Source organism: Hemisphaericaspora subhashii, assembly GCF_019202705.1.
Source record: "Hemisphaericaspora subhashii strain CBS 10753 chromosome Unknown scaffold88, whole genome shotgun sequence".
NCBI classification, from domain to species: domain Eukaryota; kingdom Fungi; phylum Ascomycota; class Pichiomycetes; order Serinales; family Debaryomycetaceae; genus Hemisphaericaspora; species Hemisphaericaspora subhashii.
This window is the reverse complement of record NW_026057221.1, coordinates 1-20475: the sequence shown is the minus strand read 5'-3', so window position 1 is coordinate 20475 and position 20475 is coordinate 1. Positions and strand designations below refer to the sequence as shown.

Here is a 20475-nt window from a genome sequence, read left to right as displayed (position 1 = left end):
AGATTAACTAAGTAGGTTGCACCCTTGAACCAATGCATAAGAGGTAGCTGGTCTCATATCATCGACATAAACTACAACTGATGAGATAAAAACTCTGGGCTTGTTTGCTGGGTTGAACGGAAGTTGAAGATGATAGCGGTAGTCATTAGAGCATCCATTCTTCAATAGAGCTTTTGAATTCCTTGAATTTCTTTTTTTTTTTTCTTGTGGACTAAAAAAAACCTTTTTTGTAAAAGAAAAAAAAGGATTTACATTTTTTTTGACGTTTTTACACACACCACATTAATAAATACTCACACTTTCTCACTCTCTCTCTCCTTAACAACCCTCAATAATCATTCATTCACGTCTTCTTCCCATTTTTTTTTTTTACAAACACCTACTACAACTACTACAATAAAACTAAACTATCCAACTTAAAAGTATTAATACCACACTACCCTTAAGTAACCAAACACACACTCCATCCATATTAGTATTTACTTCATATTTCGTCATTTTTTTATTTGCATTTCCTTTTATACCCTTTGTTTCTCAAACATAGCATATATTTGTCATCACTCAACTTTAGTTCCACACACACACAGACACACACACAATAATATGAGTTCTAAATCAGCAGCAGCCATCTTACAACGACAATTCAAAGATTTAACTGATCCTAAAAAGGGTATTCCATCTTTCCATATTGAATTAGATGATGATAATATCTTTTTATGGAATATTGGAATAATGGTTTTAAATCCAGATTCAATTTATCATGGAGGTTATTTTAAAGGACAAATGAGATTCCCTAGTGATTTCCCATTCTCACCACCAACTTTTAGATTTACTCCAGCAATATATCATCCAAATATTTATCGAGATGGTAGATTATGTATTTCTATTTTACATCAAGGAGGAGATCCAACAAGTGATGAACCAGATAGTGAAACTTGGACACCAGCACAAACAGTTGAAAGTGTTCTTATTTCAATTATTTCCCTTTTAGAAGATCCAAATGTTTCAAGTCCTGCTAATATTGATGCATCAGTTGAATTTAGAAAGAATCCGGAAGAATATAATAAAAAAGTATTAAAAGAAGTTGAAAGATCAAAAGCTGATATTCCTGAAGATTTCATTATGCCAGATTCTGAACATAGTGCTTATGGTAATCATCATGCTAAAAATAGAGAAGTAATTGAAGAACCTGTAGATGAAGATTTTTGGTATGAAAGTGAAGATGAAGAAAGCTTTGATGAAGAAAGCTTAATGGATGATATGGAAGATCATGATGATGACGATGAAGAAGAAGAAGATGACGAAGATGTTGACATGGGTGGGAAATAACATCCAAGAGTTTTCCCTGTCCCTTTTTCCTACTTAGATTAACTTATTTGATCACTCTCTTTAAGAGAACTGATAATTTCATTTAACAAATCTATCTACAAATTCCCTTGTAAATCCTATAAAGTTTGGTCGACGTATAAATTGGTTTTAACTCATAATGATTCCACCCCTTTTTAATAAATATCTAATCCCTATTGCCTAATTCAAAGTACACGTCCCCATTCATTCCATTCATTCCCATTATCATCATTTTTATCTTTTTGTTTTTTTGTTGACTGTGTTTATTTTAGTTCAAATTTAATCCTTATTGTTAATTATTATTATTATTATTACCTTGGTAGTGGAGAGGGTCTTTTATTATGTGTTTTTTTTTAGTCAACCATTTTTTATGATGATGATGAATTTATGTTGGTTATATTATTTATTTTATAACGATAATAATGATGATGATACATGTTGAATGGAATAAACGTAAAGAATAGAGGATTATGATATTATTACATACTACTACACATTGTTTGGGCTTTCTTATTTACATTATACATACATCCATACATCTACACCTTATTTGACAAAAAAAAAGTGAATTTATACAGATTGTTGTTTGTTTTATATAAAATTATCCTTTATATCTGAATTGGAGTGATAAAAAATTCTTCTTTTACTTTTCTCATCTTCTTTTGCATACTTTTTATATTATTACATATTAATTTATATTACTTAATTCTAACTTAACTTCTCTTCTTATAAATAAATTAATAAATCTATTATAATAAACTGTAACTTAATTGTAATTTATTGATAATGTAAAAACTATTGAATCTCTTTTGACAACCAAACTATATGTATGTGTTGCAAAAATACAAAATCTATCTCTAACTACATCTATATAAAATCATCATCATCAACCTATCAAACTTTATTATATCCAATCAATCCATCATTCAATGCATCAACAATCCCATCCAACTTCAATTTAGCAACAGCATCACTCATATATGCATCATAAAACAAAACAACACACATAGTTTTCTTCCTCTGTTGTTGTTGCAGTTTTTGTTGTTGCAGAATTTGTCTCTTATTCTCAACATCTCTGCTACCGCCATCCTCACCCTTTGTCATACCAGGTATGATTTCAATCCCTTCATCATCTCCACCACTAACTTCTGGCATAAGCGGATGTGTACCTCTCCCCGGATATAATTTGGCAATTATACATTTAATCCCCTCAAAATCAACTATATTCCAATTATCCCCTCCTCCTCCATGTGTTGCTGCTGTTGTTGTTTCTAATGAATTATAGGCCAATAAACTATATATCCTCAAACTATCATGACTTAATTCATTTCGATTCGAAACGGTGATTAACGGGATTCCTTGGGTTGATAAAAGTGAGATCGAAATTGGACTAACTTGTAAGGTTGGTGATTGTTGCTTTTGTTGCTGCTTCTGGGGGGAAGAGGTAGATAGTAGCAGAGCATTGGCAGTTGTGTGTGCTGGTGATGATGATGTGGTGGATGTTGCTTGTGGTGGTGTTGTTAGTGATTGCTGGATTTGATGTTGTGATTGTGGTTGGAATGGGATTGTGATTGGTGTGAGTCCTTTTGAAAGGAGTTTGGATATTGATTTTTGTTGAAGCATTTGGTTAAACAGTGGTATTAATGGTTTGGTATACTAATATAAGACACACTATTATAATCGGAATCGTCTCTTTTTCTGTTGCTAATTGATGTTTAGGGTTTTTTTATTATGGAGAGAGGTGAAATCAGAGGTAGTGTACAAAGATCAATTTTACACATCTACCTGTAAACCCTTCTTACCCATAGGCTTCAATGGGTCATATCGTGTAATCCAATGAATTTTATAATAAGCAGTATTATATAAACTATCCTTAGTATTCTAGATTCTTCTATAAAAATCATATTTCTATAAATTAATCTAAAATTTCTATCAAAAATTTAATGCAAAATGGTCCGTCAAATTTTGGTTGCAAAAAAACAACCATCCACTCTCTACAATGAAAACAATCCTGTTCTTCTCTTTCCAAAAGGATAAACAACCAAAGCAGCCGCAAACAACCCAACACTAATCCCAATAGCAACTTCAACCATAGCAGCACCAAAACTTAAAGAGGTAGCACTATCCGTGGTACTACCAGTCGTTGTCGTTCCATTCTTATTGGTAATCCGATCAGCTGTAGCTAAACCCGAAATCAATGTACTCTTAGATGCAAGTCCCCCTGGAACTTGCACGAAAATAGCCGGTAACATCGCCGATACCGCCATCCCCTTCCCGATCCTAGAGTACAAATTCCCTAAAATTCCAACTATAAATGCCCCAATACAAGCAGTAAATTCAGTTACTTGTGAGAAATGTAATCCGGCGAAATATGTCGCAACATAACCAGCACTGGCAATAATAATCATTATTGGAGTTTGTTTCCAATGAGCTTGATTAATTAATCCTAAACAGAGGGCAAACATTGGCACGAACAAGATTCTAAATTTTGGATCCATAGCATGACCAGGTCGACATGAATTGTCCAGGACGGCATTTTTATCAACCCATCCATATAATGCTGCCCCTAGAGTGATACCAAACCCGAGGAAAAGTGAATATATAATCGCATAAAACATTCGAACTGATCCGGCAACAATATTCCGTGATTGTAATTCCAAAGACCCACATAAGATAATATATCCTGGTAAAATCAATGCCAAAGATCCTTGAACAATGGCTGAAAAACAAAATGTATCACCCAGATTAATTGATGCTATTCCTCTAGCTATAAATGAAACAACAATAGCGGCGGAGACTTCAAATACTGACGAATACAAGTGCGACATCGATGACACATAAAATTGAAGAAATCCGACACAAAGTCCCACCGCGAAACATATAGGTACATCAATCCATCCACCTTCGAATGCAAATGGGGTGACTGCGATAGAACCCAATCCGTAAAATAACACACATAACCAAGGGGGATATATGTCCTTTTTGGCTAATAAATCATCTAATTTCTTCGTTGCATTTTCAACCCCAATCAAATCATGAATCACGGCTTTATATACACGATGAGTTTCATTTAATTTAGAAAGATTTAACCCTTGAGTACATCTAATCAAATGAACTTCTGAGGTTCTGGTGGCGGCATCACCGAATGAAACCAACATACATCCCGGGAAATAGATAAATTGTCCATCAATTTCAAGCACTCGACTAGTCATAATCATATATTCTTCCAATCTATGGGTGGGGGCACCAAACAACATTAATGCCCGACACATCTTCATGATAAATCGTTGTCGTTGTAATATATCGGCAATATGGACCGTGATTTTTAATCTTTCTTCTTTTCGTTTATTTTGTTTGAATTTGAATTTATTGGTTGGTTCAGCTGAAGATTTCATTTTGGGTGCTTTTTTGGGTTTAGCATTTTGGAAAGAAGGAAGATGGAAATCTTCCTTTTCATCGTTATCATCATCATCATGAGGTTCGTCATATTCGTTTTCAGATGATGAGAAATCCTTAGATGTTGAAGAAGAATGTCCTTTCTTGCCATTCTTGTTGAAGATATTCTTGGGATTCATCTTTGCTCCACCCTGTTTCAAAATATCCAAAGTCAGGGTTCCCTTTGAAGAATCATAATAATATTCACTCCCACTATCATCATAAGTACTTTGTTTCGTCAATGTCGATACCGATGATTTATTGGCCTGAGGATTCTGATATAATCTTAACAATGAGGATAAAACTCCTGCATGAACCTGTTGGGGACGATTAATATATTCTCCATCCAAATCTTGGAGATAATCATTATGTCCATCATCTTGATTTTCATCACGTAAGAATAGTTCAGGATTTGGGGCATAGAATCCATCATCTGAGTTATGATGGATTGATTTTTGTCGTTGTAAATTATTTGTAACTGTTTCACTCGAACTACTACTACTTCCTTCTTCTCGAATATCGTCTAATCCCATTTGATTTTCCGTCAATCTTGCTCTTGAATCGGTTCGGAATGGTCCCTGGGGTTGTTCTGATTCACTATGTTGATAGCGATCTTTTGCTTCATGCACATGTTGAGAAATCAATTGTCTTGCTTCTTCATTCAATTCTTCAAAATTTAATTGCCTCAATTCAATCCCATCCCTATCATCTTCAACATTCGAAAACCCCACTCTTCTTTCTTCATCTTGAATTGGATTCTGGTTTCGACTCACTCTTGATGCACCAGGGACTAATCCACCTCCACTTAGACCCCCACTTGGACCGCCAAAGTTTAACATCCTGGCAATAAATGTGTCACTTCTTGATAGATCCTGATGCGGGTGCTCAAATGATGACTCATTCGCAAATGGATCACCCCGATCTGCTAATGACATTTTTCGTAATATTCCTTTGATTCCTTTATTATTATTACTATTTGTACCAGTTTTACTCATTTTTCTTTTTGGTTGGGAGTTGGAAAGTGATGATTTGGACCGGATTGAACTTTGTCTTGATCTCCGACCTGCTTGATCCGTTATATCTATATCCTCTCTCGGCGGTATCGACCCTTCTTCATCTGATGAACTTGAATAAATTTCCCGAGGAGGGATCGATAAGTGATTTGGTTCTAGGTTATCATGGTAGTCTTCGTTATCTTGGTGGTGTCTTGCGATTGTTGGGTCTGAGTGAATAGCTCCAAATCTAAATTGTGCCAACTTTGCTGCCTCATCATCATCCTCTCCCTCTTCTTCTTCTGAGCCGCTGCTTGTTGAATATGTAGTATCAGGTCCGGAAATGGCTTCTTTGGGGTTTTGGGGGTTGTATGAATCAGGATATCGTTTCTTGTTCTTGGGTTTCTTTATCTTGGTGGCTTTTGCGAGGTTTTGTGTAGCTTTGGCTAGATTTTGTTTGGGTGATGTGGTGTCCTTTCGAAGATTCTGTTTCCGGATTTGGTTTAAGTTTATTTGTGGGAGTTGAATATTTGAAGTATGATTCAGTTGATCTCTAAATGGAGATTCAGTATCTGAATCACTGGAATAGTTGTAAGGTTGTCCAGTAGACATGATTACTCTTTGTTTACTCTATAATAACACTATGTCTGTGTAATCTACTCTCGATTCTCTCCTTTAGCGTGGAAGTTGTAAAAATGTGAAAAAAAAGTTAAATATATAAAATTATAAATTTCTTGTAGTGAAGTTTAATGTTATAAATAGAAATGAAAAATCTCATGAGATGTTAAATCAGACAGACAGATTTTAAATATTTTATAAGACAAGAAAAAAAGAAAGACTAAATGAAAAATACGTAAAACTGTCACAAGATTACATCATCTCACTTCAATTTACTTCACTTCAGTTGTAACACAATCACATAACACAATAGAAATCATTAGGGTAAGTGTTTCAGAGAGTATTTTACTATTGCTAACAGCAATCATACCCTGGTGACACTAGATCTAACTAGTTTTCCCATCTTCATTTTATGGATTGGCTATAATTAGAAGTACGACCCACGGATTTATGTCCAAACTAATTTACGCCAAGACGCGTTTTTGTGGAACATTTCCTTCTATGTTCTAGAACCCAAATCGCCAAGCAGCTTCTCGATGGAGAGAAGGTAATTTGCAATTAGAATATAATACGAATTAAATTTTGGTCAGGACAGTGATTCTATATTGGTTAGGAACTTGCTAGTATTAGCAGTCTAGTCCTCGTACGTAAGAAGTTTACCTCTTATGGTTTAGTAACTATACATTCGCAATTTTCCTCGGGAGATAACTCTCTGATGCGGGGGCATTGGAGACTTTGTGGAAGATTACACTCCTGCTTCACTCTTATTAGTTTTGTCAGAGGAAGACTAGAACCTTATCGTTAGTCTTATATCATCTACAAGATTGATGGACTAGAGGGTTTCGGATGAGATTATTCTCCCTAAAACCCGTCACATTTTAGCCCTGGTTTTTTGTATAAACAAATTGTCTACTGTTAACTACAAACTCTAGACACTTTCTTCCCATTGAACACCGCACCATTCTTCGATATATGCAACATTATTCTCATCAAACTCTTCTTCTGGCATATAATCTTCAACATCAGTACAAACTATAATAGTACCCCAAGACATTCCATTAAGAATATCAGCAATTTGAATATCATTATCATTAATCTGTTCCAAATCGATAATTGCCTTTGGCATCAATTGTAATTCAAATTGACGTTCTGAAGAAGGATTAAACCCTGGTCTTGGAATATTGACTGGTTTACTTAAAAATTTCTTCGCTATTTCATCTCTTCCATTATATAATAATGGCTTTCCACCTAAATTATATCTTAAAACTTGACCAGGATTATGTTTGACTGTATTTGCAAATGCTTCAAAATATTTATCATCCAACATATTGTATATTTTAGTTCTTTGAGGATCCAATACAGCAGAAGATGAAGATCCTCTTCTATTACCTTTGTTGCTGGATGAGCCTTCATTGTCCTTTTCTACATCCATGTCTATTAAATGTTTATATTTTTCCAATTCTGGATCATTGTCGATTTTCTTAAATTTTTCAGTATCCACATAAACAAATGAACCATTATATTCTGGAAGATTAGATGAGAGTGTTTTTTTGGTAGGTTTGGTTTTTGGAACATTCTTTGAAGCCACTGATGCATATGATTCTGGTTTTTTGGTACTGGTGGTTTCTTCTTTGGATTTTCCAAATGGATTTGCTTCAAATGGATTCAGACCACCTCCAGAACTAAATGGATTGCTAGATTTGGTGTCGAAAGGATTGGATCCACCGAATGGATTTTCAGATGGTTTATCATCTGATTTCTTGAATAAATCCTTGGTTAATTCAATTTGCAATTTCTTTTGATTATCTAATTTCAATTTCTCATCTAAATCCTTCTTTGCAGCTTCTTCAGTTTCCTGTTTGATTTTATTTATAGTTTCTTGATCCTTTATAATCCCTCTAATGGCTTTTATACTTCCCTTTTTCTTAGAACATTGAGCAGTATTCTTACAACCAAATACATAAATCACTCTGTCATAAAGTTTGCCATCCATGGGCGCAAAAGCTTGTAGAAGCAATGCCATCTTTTTTTGACAATTGTCACAAGTCAACGAACTTTCTTTAGGTGTGGAGTTTGGATTGAGCCATATTGGTTGTCCACCAATAAATGTATCTTCAATGGTTGGAAGATCATTGTCTTCTGGACCTTCTTGATTGGATACAATTGGAGCATCAACAAATCCTAAAAAGACATCTGATTTTTGGGATTCATCAAATAATTCTTCTTCATCTGAAGAGTATTCGTCGTGCGATGACATGATTTGGAGTTGTTTAGCTACTACCGTCAATTGGTATATGATGGGAAAGATGATTGGTAGGTCAAATTGAGATGAGATTCTAGAACTTTTTTTTTTTTGCCCATCAGAACCTAATAGAGAGACTCCAGTATGAGCAAGCCAGTTTATAAATAAATAAATAGTTTATTTATGTAATTATATACAAGATTTTACTATATAATAACTATTACTTTACTTACAAGTATCGTTTATGTTCAATTTCTTCATAAACTTTAATAACATCACCTTCTTCAAACTCTTCCCAACCTTCGAATGAAAGACCACATTCTTGACCTAATTTAACTTCCAGTACAGTATCTTTATTTTGTTTCAAAGTAGATAATGTTCCCTTGTAAACTTCCTTATCGTTTCTAAATACCATAACCTTAGCTGATCTCTGGAGAGATCCAGTATTAACCTTACACCCAGCAACTTTGACTTTAGAACCTTTGGCTTTGATTTCGAAAACTTGCCTAACTTCAATTTCAGCCAATGTCTTAACCTCAATTCTTGGTTTCAATTGAGCATTTAATTCTTCTGTTACTTGTTCAATCAATCTATAGATAACATTATGTTCGCTAATGGAAACTTTTGCTGCTTCTGCTTTTTGCATTATTGGTTTAGGAACTTTAATATTAAAACAAAGTATACTAGCACCTGTAGTCTTGGCCAATTCAATATCTCCATCAGTTGGAGCACCTGCTTCATGAGAAACAACGACAGATTTAACTTCTTCATTACCCAAACCAGAAATACTCTCTTCTATTGCTTCTGCTGATCCAAACACATCGGCTTTAATGATATATCTACATTGTTTGACACTGTCCTCTTCTTCCTTTTCATATTCACTAGCATCTAATCCAGCTTTCTTCAATTTCGCGATTTTTTCAAGACGTTCAGATTCCTTAAGATTATCAAGTCTCTTTTCATTAATAACTTCAATGTCTCTAGCTGCTTCAATTTCTTTGGCTTTGGTTATTCTATAGTCAACACATTTCTTAGCTATCGCTTCCGATTTTGCTTGTATTACTTGATCACCACTATCTGGTAAATCTTTCCAACCCCAGATTTGGACAGGTGCAGATGGACCAGCAATCTTGACAGGTTTACCATTTTCATCTCTCATACCTCTAATCTTACAGTAAGTTTGACCAGCGACGATAACATCCCCAGGCTTAAGACTTCCTCTACGAACTAACACAGTTGTCAGATTTCCGAGTCCTTTTACAACTTGAGATTCAATAATCCAACCATCGGCTGGAATACCAGTATGTTCTGCTTTGAATTCACATAATTCACTCAATGTAATAACTGCTTCTTCTAATTTATCCATATTCATTCCCGTTTTGGCAGAAATACGAACAGTTTGAGTCTCACCACCATAATCTTCAATATCAACCTCATGTCTAGAAAGATCAGCCAACACCTTATCGATATCAACTCCATGTTTATCACACTTGTTGATAGCCACAATCATAGCCACACCTGACTTTTTGGCATGTTTGATAGCTTCAACAGTTTGGGGCATGACTGAATCTTCCGCAGCCACGACTAAAATAACAATATCGGTAATAATTGCCCCTCTTTCTCTCATCTTAAGGAATGCAGCATGTCCTGGTGTATCCAAGAAAGTAATCTTCTTCTTTGACATTGGAGTTATGACAGAAAACGCACCAATATGTTGAGTAATCCCACCAAATTCTTGAGCTACAACATTGGCTTTTCGTAAATAATCCAAAATTGTCGTCTTACCATGATCAACATGACCCATGATTGTAACAACTGGTGGTCTTTCTTTTAAGAGTTTTTCATTCACAGGAGCTGGGAAAAGATCCTCATGTTGGTCATCTTTTTCAGAAACTAAAACTTCGATATTATATTCATCAGCAATCAAAGCCGCATTGTCTCGATCAAGTAAATAATCATGTCTGATATCTTCAAATCCCAACCCTTCTAATTTCTTAAATACATCCTTAATAGGAGCCTGCATGATGGTGGCTAAGTTGGATACGGAGACGAAGGGAGGTAAATGGATCTTAACAAGTGGTTTACGTATCTTATTCGTCTTAGTCCTCCTCTTTGGATTCCTTGACGTCATAAAAAAATTACGAGGGTAATGTGCGGGTGGAGGTTTGCTGGGGCTGGCACTTTGATTCTGTGATGGTTGATTCTGTGGAGGTCTTGGACTCTGGGCATGTCTATCAACATTTTGCTGCTGTGGCGGTCTTTGGCCATATTGGCTCTGTGGAGGTCTTTGGCCATATTGATTCTGTGGAGGTCTGGAGCCATATTGATTCTGTGGAGGTCTGGAGCCAGATTGTTGGTATGAACCACCATTTTGTGAATATCCCTCATTTCTGGGTCTATAGCTCTGTTGCTGATTCCTATATTGTGGTGCCTGATCCCTGTTTGGCGGAGATCTATCATAGGATGTGTTTCTGTTAGGAGATGAGTAGTTTGATTGAGAAGGGGCATTGTTACCTGAATATCCTTGGCTCGGTTCCCTTCTTGGCCTGTAATTGCCACCATCTTGACCATGTCTGTTATAATTTGAGTTTTGGTTGTTATTTCTGCTTGGGATTCCGAATTGCTGAGCAAATCTATTGGTTTTTGGCTTTCCAGAATTATTGGAATCGTCTGAGTACAACCTAGTTTGATATACTAAACTCTTGGTGGAACGTAGAATAGATGCATATCTAGTACATCTGTGTATATGTGATGCTAACATTGTTATTCTTCCTTATTGGTTATGAAAAGAAGAGTAGTGTACACTGATGAAGATGCATTAGATAGAAAAGAATTTTTTTCAGCTTCGGATAATTTTTTTTTCCCACCCCTTAGATAAATTGTTAAAAAATATTTGACTGCGAAAATATGCAACACAAGNGAATTTCTCACCACACCCCTTAGATAAATTGTTAAAAAATATTTGACTGCGAAAATATGCAACACAAGTTTTGATTTACAAATGACAACTACAACACAGAACTGTAAATAGAAGATATGTATGGTGGCTAGCTATTAATATATTAATCCCCATTATAAGTAACGTAACCTAAGGATTTACTTTCATTCAAAGTAGCTATCAACTCATCAATATCCTTAAAATTATCATCATCACAAGCAAAATTACGATGTCTATTACTAAGGATATGATCATCAAAACAATCATATTTAACACGACAATTCTCACAATATCCTGGATTTAATTCACGTTGATTATCTTTTTGTTGTTTTTCCAGTGGAGAAGTCTTTCTTTTCTTCATAATAATTCTTCTCTTTAGATTATTCAAATTGATCGATGGGACTTGTGAAACCATTGGTCCTAATCCATTACCACCCGCGGCATTACTATTGAGATTAGAATCCAAGGAGAATGGAACGGCATTAGAAGCACCATTATATCCAGATGCAGCAAATATATCAAATGGTTTGGTGTTGGATTGAAAGCAAGATGAATTTCTAATTAAGCGTGGAATATGAGGTTGGATGAATCTAGATTGGGAAGTGATCACTTCAGGTATAATTTCTCCTCCAGTTGAATCATCTTGTTCTTCTTCGTCTTCTTTGGTTTCCAATTTTTTGGAACTAGATGAATTTTGAATAACTGTGGCATTATGATCTTCTTCATGGGCCTTATCCGTACTGGTACTAGTCCCACTGAAGCCTGAGACAGTCATTGAGACTCCACCATTCTTGATGTTATTCATGATATTATACGTTGCCTTTTTCAACAAAGATCTATATTCTTGAGAAGCCTCGAATTTTCTTTTTCTTCTTAATCTTTGTCGTTCAGAATTAACATCTGAAGGATCTGATACAAATGGACATCTACCATCCAAAGTCATATTTAATGTAGTATATGAATCATCGTTCCATTCACGAATAGCGATTGGACGGACTTTTTGAGAAAGATCATAGACATATAAATAATTCTTTCCAAAATAATGTAAATCATCACGTTTAGCATTTGGATCTCTATCTGTTGATCCAAAGATTTTTTCATCTTTTAATAAATTATGTAAATTATCTTTACTCTTTTTGTTATTTGTCAGATCAGTAGTTAATGAAGCAGGTAAAATATTTTGAGTATTAATTGCATATTCATCAATTCCAGTAGATATATTAATTCCCAAATTTTCCAAGAATCGGAATACTTTATCATAATTCCAGACCTTTATTTTAAAATTTGCAACATTTGAGAATATATCATTTGATGGATAAGTTTTATTAGAATCATATGGACGTCTTGAAACAATAATGGTGACATTATTATCATAAAAGGGAGCTATTTCACATCCGACCAGTTTTAATAACGTGGATGCTCTTCTATAGTCAGACATTTGTTTTCGATTACATTCTTGTATACCTTCGAAATAGACTGCTGATTCGCTTATAATTTTTCTCCATGTTTGTTGCCATTTAAGAAATTCTTCACCAACCAATCTACCAACTGCTCTCGATTGCGGCTGTTGTTGCAGTTGCTCTTGATGTTGGTTATTATGATGGTTATGAAGTTGTTGATGCTGAACTACAACATCCTTTTGTTTTTTTGGTTGAGTCTGTCTTTCAACTTTCTTGGTAGAAATAGAAATATCTCTGTCTATGTGTATTTGGGTTTTGACAGAAACTGTGGTTTCTGTTTCTTTATGATTGAATCGATTTGGTAATTTATTCAATTGATTATGCAAATGCTTCTCTGTTGTTGGTTGCAAAGTTGGGACCGTGTTTATTTTAGTCGAATTTTGCAATTCTTTATTTTCATGTGAGATTTGTTCAGTACTATCTTCCTCTAGCTTCGTTAGATCAATAATCTCTTGATTTGCTTGTTCTGATTGTTCTTCACTGACCTCTTGCAATTCATAATTGACTGGCAGAAATGTTGACGTTGTTGATATTTCATCATTAGCAGAGGGAGCAATTGTTGAAGCAGATTGGGTCTCTACCTTTTCAGCTTTAGTAATAGCTGTAGTAGTTTCAATTGTTGTTGTTGTAGTAGCTACTTTGGAAGGTGACTTTAAATTTGCAACAGTTGTTGATTTTTTTCCTAATGGAGATTGATTTGTAGTTGTAAGTTTACGTGGTGAAGGATCTCCCAGATTCAATTTAGCTCGTTTATGCAATGGTGATGGTATATTAATGTTTGCTGGTCTCAATGGTGGTCTTGGTTTGGTTAGTAATGAGTTGAAATTCTTCTTTAATGCACTACCTGGTTGAGCAACAGATGGTGTTGTTGTTGTTGCCATAGTTGTTGGTGATATTGTATTATGATTATTGATATTTTCTGACATTTTCTCTTAATTGCATTATATGATGTAATTAGTATATGACTACTACTACTATGTGGATATTAGTTTTAGTTTGATATCTATTAAAATCCTTACTATTGATTAAGCTTGTGGTTGTAAATTGAATGATTGGAGAATGAGAGAGAGAAGGAGAAACACGAAAAAAAAAAATTATAAATTTAATTTATTTGTTTTTTATTGTGTAACTAAAATTTTATTAAATGAAAAACTTTTCGTGTATTTTTTTCATTTTTTATTGTAAAATTTAATTAAACTAACATCCTTTGGAAGTTAACCATGCATTGCTTACTTTTAGTAACTTTTCATTAAATGAGATGATCTTAAGCGTAGCAATAAAGATAGACACTACAAGTAAACGCATGGACAATTAAAATTTTATACTCTGGTGCGCCGCACTGGAAACGTAAACAAAAAAAAAACCTTATAAACCATTTCCCCTGTTCGCGTCATATACATCGAAAGTACGACCTCTTATACTAATCCTACAGCTCTAGAAATTGATCCAATGAATATTCCATCAATTCTATATCTCAGGCAAACCAAAAATAAAAAAAAATAAATGAAAGGGAATTGCTGGTGTGTATAATGATACCCGCGAGATTCGAACTCGCGCCTCCGAAGAGACCAGGACCTTACCCTGGCGCCTTAGACCAGCTCGGCCAGAGTACCCAATTCCCAGTTTTCGAAAATTCGGCTTTCTTTTATAATGATTTCTTAAAAATCCTATTTCGTTCAATATTGAAGTTGTTGAAAACTAGTGAACACCAAGCTTACCAAGAACCTGCAAGGGTCAGAAATGAAGTCCCGCCGGATAAAGGAGTCGATTCCGAGTCTCCTGGTGAAAATCTGATGATTATTGACCAAGATATGGACGGAGGCGAAAATGTGGCAGTTGTTGATTCTCAGGAACGTGGAATCAACACAGTTGGCCGTAACAACAATTTGGAACGTACCAAAGACCCTAGTCAACCTCGTATGTCATACAGTGAAGCTGCTGGAGCTAACAACGAAACTGCTAGAGCCAGCAACAACCCCAGAAAGAAATCAAAATCAGGATCTGAACTTCCTGAGTTAACTGATGAATTAATTGAAAAATACAAAATTGGAAAAGACAGAGATGAATTCCTTGCTCAATATTACGAAAAACATTTCCTTTCAAAGTTAAACCCTTTACAGCAACAAGGACACATTGAACGGATGAATGAGACCTCCAAAGATATCAAAAATTTTTATTATGCAGAAACGTACAATCACAACCAAATGAGTATTAAACTTAAAAATCCAAATGACTGTTACACACCTCATGAACTTACTCGCATCATGTACCATCATTGCTTAAGCAAAATCCAAGAGATTGAGAACGACCTCACATCTAATCTTGATAAAATTAACAAATTACAAAAAAAATTGGAAAAAACTAAAAACGATAAAAAAGACCCAGTAAACCAAAATAAAATCAATCAATTAACCGAAGAAGAGAAAACAGATAATAGTGACTATGGTCAGGCAATGAAACTCCAAAACTTAAGAAGGGCCGAATTAGAATATTTGCAAATTATTGATGTTGCTGTTGAAAACTCCCAAATGATTACGGTAGCTACTCCATTTTTTCAAAAGATTCAACAAACCTTAAATGTCAAAGAATTCATTACCGCAGTAATGAGCGAACCAATGTTAATTCCTGACGAACTAGTACAAAGAGAAGACAATGATTCTATTAGAAGCCAACCACTTAAATTGATTCCAGTTGAACAACACCAAGATCAGTTAGTCTTAATGAATCTCCATTGTAATGGAGCTTATAGCAAATCTTGGGATAAATTATTAAAAGAACACTTTCCAGAGAAGAGTCCTCCGGTGGTTCTCAAATACCATCTCCACAAGCCAAGCAATAAAAATCAAGTATTTCAACCTTTTGCACAACAAATTAGGGTTGAGCTCCTTGTCTCATTAACGGACCAAGTCACACCCACAAAGGCTAAGAAACACACAGGATCAAAATTGAAATAATCTCACATCTCACACACTGTGGATTATGCAAAACGACTAGCCATCTGCGCTTCCGTTGCCCCAACCATGAATGTGGCCATTGCTCTTCACCAAACCACTATGCTGCAGTCTGCCCAATTCGTTTAGCAAAGAGAGATGCTCGTATCCAATCATCTAATCAATCAACTTTGCAACCATCATCTCAACAAACATCAAATCAACAACCCATTACAACCTCAATCCAACCCACCACTTCATCCCAACCTATCTTAAACAAAAATAATGATGAAAATAATCCAACAAAAACAACTCCTAAGAAAAATGTAACTATCGATGAAACCGCAAACCAAACTTATATTATTGACAAAGAAGGCTTCAGAAGAGTTCTCTCAAAAACTGAAATTAGAGCCATTAATAAGGCAAGAAAACAACAACAACAGCAACAACAACAACAACAACAACAACAACAGCAACAGCAACAACAACAACAACAACCAAAAATAACACTGATATTAACTAGACCAACAACTTCCAACAATACTTCGAGCAATACTCAACCCACCATCAATGTCAATCCAAGAAATGAACAACCTATCACATCATCCCCCTCTCAATCCTCTTCAACTCCAGAAGAAACCGCACAAGATGTTTTAACCGTTCCTTCCACATCCCAACTAATTAGTAAATGGCAACCCACAGAAACAACTGAAACCATATTAACAATGAATATGGATTCAGACGACGACAAGAAAGATGACGACTATGATATGTCTGATTCACATTCTTCAAGCTCATCTGATTCATCAAACGATCCTTCAGATTCCGATCAAGACATGGGCACTGATGACATAGACGCTGATGAGCAAACAAAACTCATGGAAGAGGCTAATACTCCTCTTTCATCTTTACAATCAACTAATTTATAATGAGTACCGTGTCGGGTCCTACTCGGTTGTCTTCAACTGAGACATACACTAATCCAACATCCGAACAACCAAAAACTACACTAAATCAAATATCCATCCTTCAGATAAACCTTGAAAGACACAATACCAAATACAGTATCTTAAAAAACCTATCACAACAACATCACATTATATTATTATCTGAAACTCAATTTGGACCCAAAAAATTACCATTATTAATTAAAGATCTAAAAAACAAAACATCAATTATTCATCCAACACATTTAATCGCAGCAAGCCACAATTCAAAAACAGCCATAACATCACGATACAGACCAATTGAACGCGACTTCCTAAGTAAAAACTTACCACCACCATTCAACAATCACCTTACTGATTCATTATTCACAATACAACAAGAACACTACCTTATTCTTTCAATATATGTTCCATCCAAAGACCACAAAACAAAACGAGAATTTTTGGAGCATCTAAATCCCCTTTTGAAGGAATATCACCAAGAATTAAATCAAAAATATCAACACCTCCATCTCATAATAGGAGGAGACTTCAATTTCACCATGAATGAATTGATTGACAATCTACCAATCCATTCGCAAACTACTTCTGAAACACCACTTCACCTTAAATCAACAATGCAGGATCTAATAAATTCAACAAATATCATAGACAGCTTCCGTCATATTGAACCCTACAAGCTTGTCATAACAAATCATCATCACTCAACCAGCAAACGTTTAGACCGAATTTACATCAGCGAACATTTACATGAGCGTCTTTACCAATTCAATATCCACCGTAGCATTATCAAATCCACCCATGACGCCACCTCAATCATCATCACGCCTGTAAAAGATATCATTATTAACATTGGTCCTAAAAGATTCATATTTGAAGACAAACTACTACCAATTCCAGAACCAAATCACATTATTCAACCATTCATGACATCAGGAATAGATACATTCATTTCTAGAGCCAGAGGCTATGGCCTCAAAATGAAGAAATTCGAATTTCAACTCTACAAATCCAACTCACCATTAGCAAATCAATCACACCAAGAAGAACCCACACAAATAATGTATAAAACTTTGAATCTGGAATTCAAAGGCAGCAGGACACAAAAAGAATATATCCACGTTATGAGTAATGACCAAGAAACCACCACATCATCAATGAAAATGCTCAATATGACATACAGATACATGCAAGATCTTTACACCAACCCCCTACCACACTATCAACCCAATTACATAGAGGAATACATAGAGGATTTTCCAATACAATTAACACCAAATCAATCATTGAAATTGGAAAGAAAAATAACCTCAGAAGAGATCTTAAAAGCACTATTTAGAATAGATAACAAAAAATCTCCAGGACCCGATGGATTAACGGTGAATTTCTACAAACACAACTGGGACATAATTGCTCCTTATATCACGAACCAACTCAATAAGGTCATGACTTCAGGTATCCTACCGTATCTGATGCAAGAAGTAATGATAAGAATAATTCCAAAACCCAAAAAGAAATCCAATCACGTCAAAGATTTTAGACCCATTGCATTAACTAATATTCTAACAAGAATTCTATCTAGTATAATCAACGATCGCTTCCGAGAACTTCATGATACACTCATCTTACCTTCACAACGAGGCTTTCTTAAAGAGAGACAAATTGACGAAAACATAATGGAATTCTACAACATACTAGACCTCACCACCAAACAACACTCACCGCAACTTCAACTACTTATGTTAGATCTTAATAAAGCATTTGATAGAATTAGTCACGAATACATTTACTACCTTCTCCAGAAAATTAAAGTAGGCAAATACATGAGAAGACTAATCTTGTCTACGGTCACACAATTAAGAGCATCAATCATCTTAAACAATTTCCAATCACCTTCATTCAAAATCAACATTGGTATCCTACAAGGTCTTTCATTTAGCCCAGTTCTCTTCAACTTGTGCCTAGAGCCCTTTTTCCACAAATTAAAACGAGTTACCCAAGGTCTTTCTTTACGACTTTCGCAACATATTAACATTCAAATACAATATCAATCATTTGCGGATGACATGAACATTTACATGAATACAACTGAGGAACAAGAAAATGTTATGCGAGAACTCAGACTTTTCGAAATCGCCACAAACAGTAAAATCAGTGAAGAGAAAACCAATTTATACTACTATTCATCAACAGCACCTTCAAACAATCTACCATTTGAACAATTATCTATCCAGACTCAGGACTTTAAATATCTAGGTATTGAGAAGAAAGGGACTAACTGGGACAAACAACTAGGATTTCTCAGTCATATGATCCCCAAAAGTCTAATAGAGGAATGGCCAATCACCTACTCGACAATAGCCATAAACCTGTATATCTATTCAAAAATATATTATCGAGAGCTCCATCAACCGATGTCAGAAAAAGCGCTCGACAAATTTAATGCCAAATTATCCAAAAAGTTTTATGGGATCGATTGGGATACCATTATCACTCCCCAACAATTAGGAGGATACGGCCTTCTCGACCTTAAACATCAGCTTATGGGCCGAAAAGCAACCCTCATCTATCAACTACTAACCAGTACAAACACAACTCCCACCATTATTATGTTTCGTTTTAAAATTCAATATGTCATCCATTATATGATATCAAAATCTGATTTAGAATTCAACAACAAAATAAAAACCATACCATGGTATTCAGTATTAATGGGAATGAGGATTCATCGACCAGATATTGAAGATTTCTATGCGACATTTCAATATCATGAACACTTTACTCAAAGTGAGCGATCAATCCTTCAAGCATGGTTCTCATTAGTCTATACCAAACATCCCAACACCAATGCCTCATTCATTGAAATCGATCAACACGATCTAAGATCAATCATCACACGACCACCAGATCCCATGTTAATCAATCGGTATCTCATGGACTTAGACGAACAACCCCTAAAACCAACAACATTTACATCCACGTCGACAAAACATTATCTTCGACAAAACAAACCAATCGCGGCGGAACTTATTAGTTATGAATTTGGGCTTACCACAGCACATTGGTTAAAGTACTGGAAGTTTCAGAAAAAACTCAAGTTTACCTACAGTGGAGAAATTGAAGAGCTACACAGGTTTCATCTCGGCCATTGTAGTTATTTAGGTTCTAAAACCACAAAAGAACCACATCCACAATATCCCAACAAACATGTCCCTTTCTGCTTACTTTGCTTGGACCAATCCATCATTAATCCCGGATCCAACCATATATATCAAGATTGTGAAGTTTCAAAGAAGATATGGAAGCATTTTTCACCAGATCAACATTTCATATTAAGAAACATAATAGGGACCACTCACCTCAATCCCAACACATATTTAACAGTAGACCGTTACATCAAGACAATAACCTTCCTATGGAAAACCCGACGACGATACAAAAGAGCCTTACGTCCATTAACGGACAAGAAGATTCGATCCATCATTAAAACGGTCCCAAATGTAATACATAAATATTAAATTATAAATAAAAAAAAAAAAAAAAAAAAAAAAAAAAAAAAAAAAAAA

General features: G+C 35.1%; 8 protein-coding genes across 8 annotated transcripts; 3 read left to right on the top strand and 5 right to left on the bottom strand. All coding sequences in view use genetic code 12, as the record gives it.

Moving 5' to 3' along the window:
• Positions 1 to 603: 603 nt before the first annotated feature.
• Positions 604 to 1329, top strand: CDC34 (SCF E2 ubiquitin-protein ligase catalytic subunit; the record flags this gene model as incomplete). The annotated part of the gene is made up of 1 exon (XM_049405212.1): positions 604 to 1329. One exon carries the CDS (start codon positions 604 to 606, stop codon positions 1327 to 1329), a length of 726 nt encoding a protein of 241 aa, XP_049265142.1.
• A 912-nt stretch (positions 1330 to 2241) lies between these two features.
• On the bottom strand, positions 2242 to 2970 carry J8A68_001547 (uncharacterized protein; the record flags this gene model as incomplete). Its single annotated transcript, XM_049405211.1, has 1 exon — positions 2242 to 2970. One exon carries the CDS (start codon positions 2968 to 2970, stop codon positions 2242 to 2244), a length of 729 nt encoding a protein of 242 aa, XP_049265141.1.
• Positions 2971 to 3341: 371 nt separating this feature from the next.
• J8A68_001546 (pheromone-regulated protein) lies at positions 3342 to 6801 on the bottom strand (the record flags this gene model as incomplete). Its single annotated transcript, XM_049405209.1, has 2 exons — positions 3342 to 6404; positions 6763 to 6801. 2 exons carry the CDS (start codon positions 6799 to 6801, stop codon positions 3342 to 3344), a joined length of 3102 nt encoding a protein of 1033 aa, XP_049265140.1.
• Positions 6802 to 7320: 519 nt separating this feature from the next.
• On the bottom strand, positions 7321 to 8649 carry J8A68_001545 (uncharacterized protein; the record flags this gene model as incomplete). The annotated part of the gene is made up of 1 exon (XM_049405208.1): positions 7321 to 8649. One exon carries the CDS (start codon positions 8647 to 8649, stop codon positions 7321 to 7323), a length of 1329 nt encoding a protein of 442 aa, XP_049265139.1.
• Positions 8650 to 8863: 214 nt separating this feature from the next.
• IFM1 (translation initiation factor 2) lies at positions 8864 to 11395 on the bottom strand (the record flags this gene model as incomplete). The annotated part of the gene is made up of 1 exon (XM_049405207.1): positions 8864 to 11395. The coding sequence occupies one exon, from the start codon at positions 11393 to 11395 to the stop codon at positions 8864 to 8866; it is 2532 nt and encodes an 843-aa protein (XP_049265138.1).
• A 301-nt stretch (positions 11396 to 11696) lies between these two features.
• Positions 11697 to 13913, bottom strand: DBF4 (protein serine/threonine kinase activating protein; the record flags this gene model as incomplete). Its single annotated transcript, XM_049405206.1, has 1 exon — positions 11697 to 13913. The coding sequence occupies one exon, from the start codon at positions 13911 to 13913 to the stop codon at positions 11697 to 11699; it is 2217 nt and encodes a 738-aa protein (XP_049265137.1).
• Positions 13914 to 13993: 80 nt separating this feature from the next.
• J8A68_001542 (uncharacterized protein) lies at positions 13994 to 16891 on the top strand (the record flags this gene model as incomplete). Its single annotated transcript, XM_049405205.1, has 3 exons — positions 13994 to 14010; positions 14600 to 15836; positions 16118 to 16891. The coding sequence occupies 3 exons, from the start codon at positions 13994 to 13996 to the stop codon at positions 16889 to 16891; spliced, it is 2028 nt and encodes a 675-aa protein (XP_049265136.1).
• Positions 16892 to 17526: 635 nt separating this feature from the next.
• Positions 17527 to 20427, top strand: J8A68_001541 (RNA-directed DNA polymerase; the record flags this gene model as incomplete). Its single annotated transcript, XM_049405204.1, has 1 exon — positions 17527 to 20427. One exon carries the CDS (start codon positions 17527 to 17529, stop codon positions 20425 to 20427), a length of 2901 nt encoding a protein of 966 aa, XP_049265135.1.
• Between the last annotated feature and the right edge of the window lie 48 nt (positions 20428 to 20475).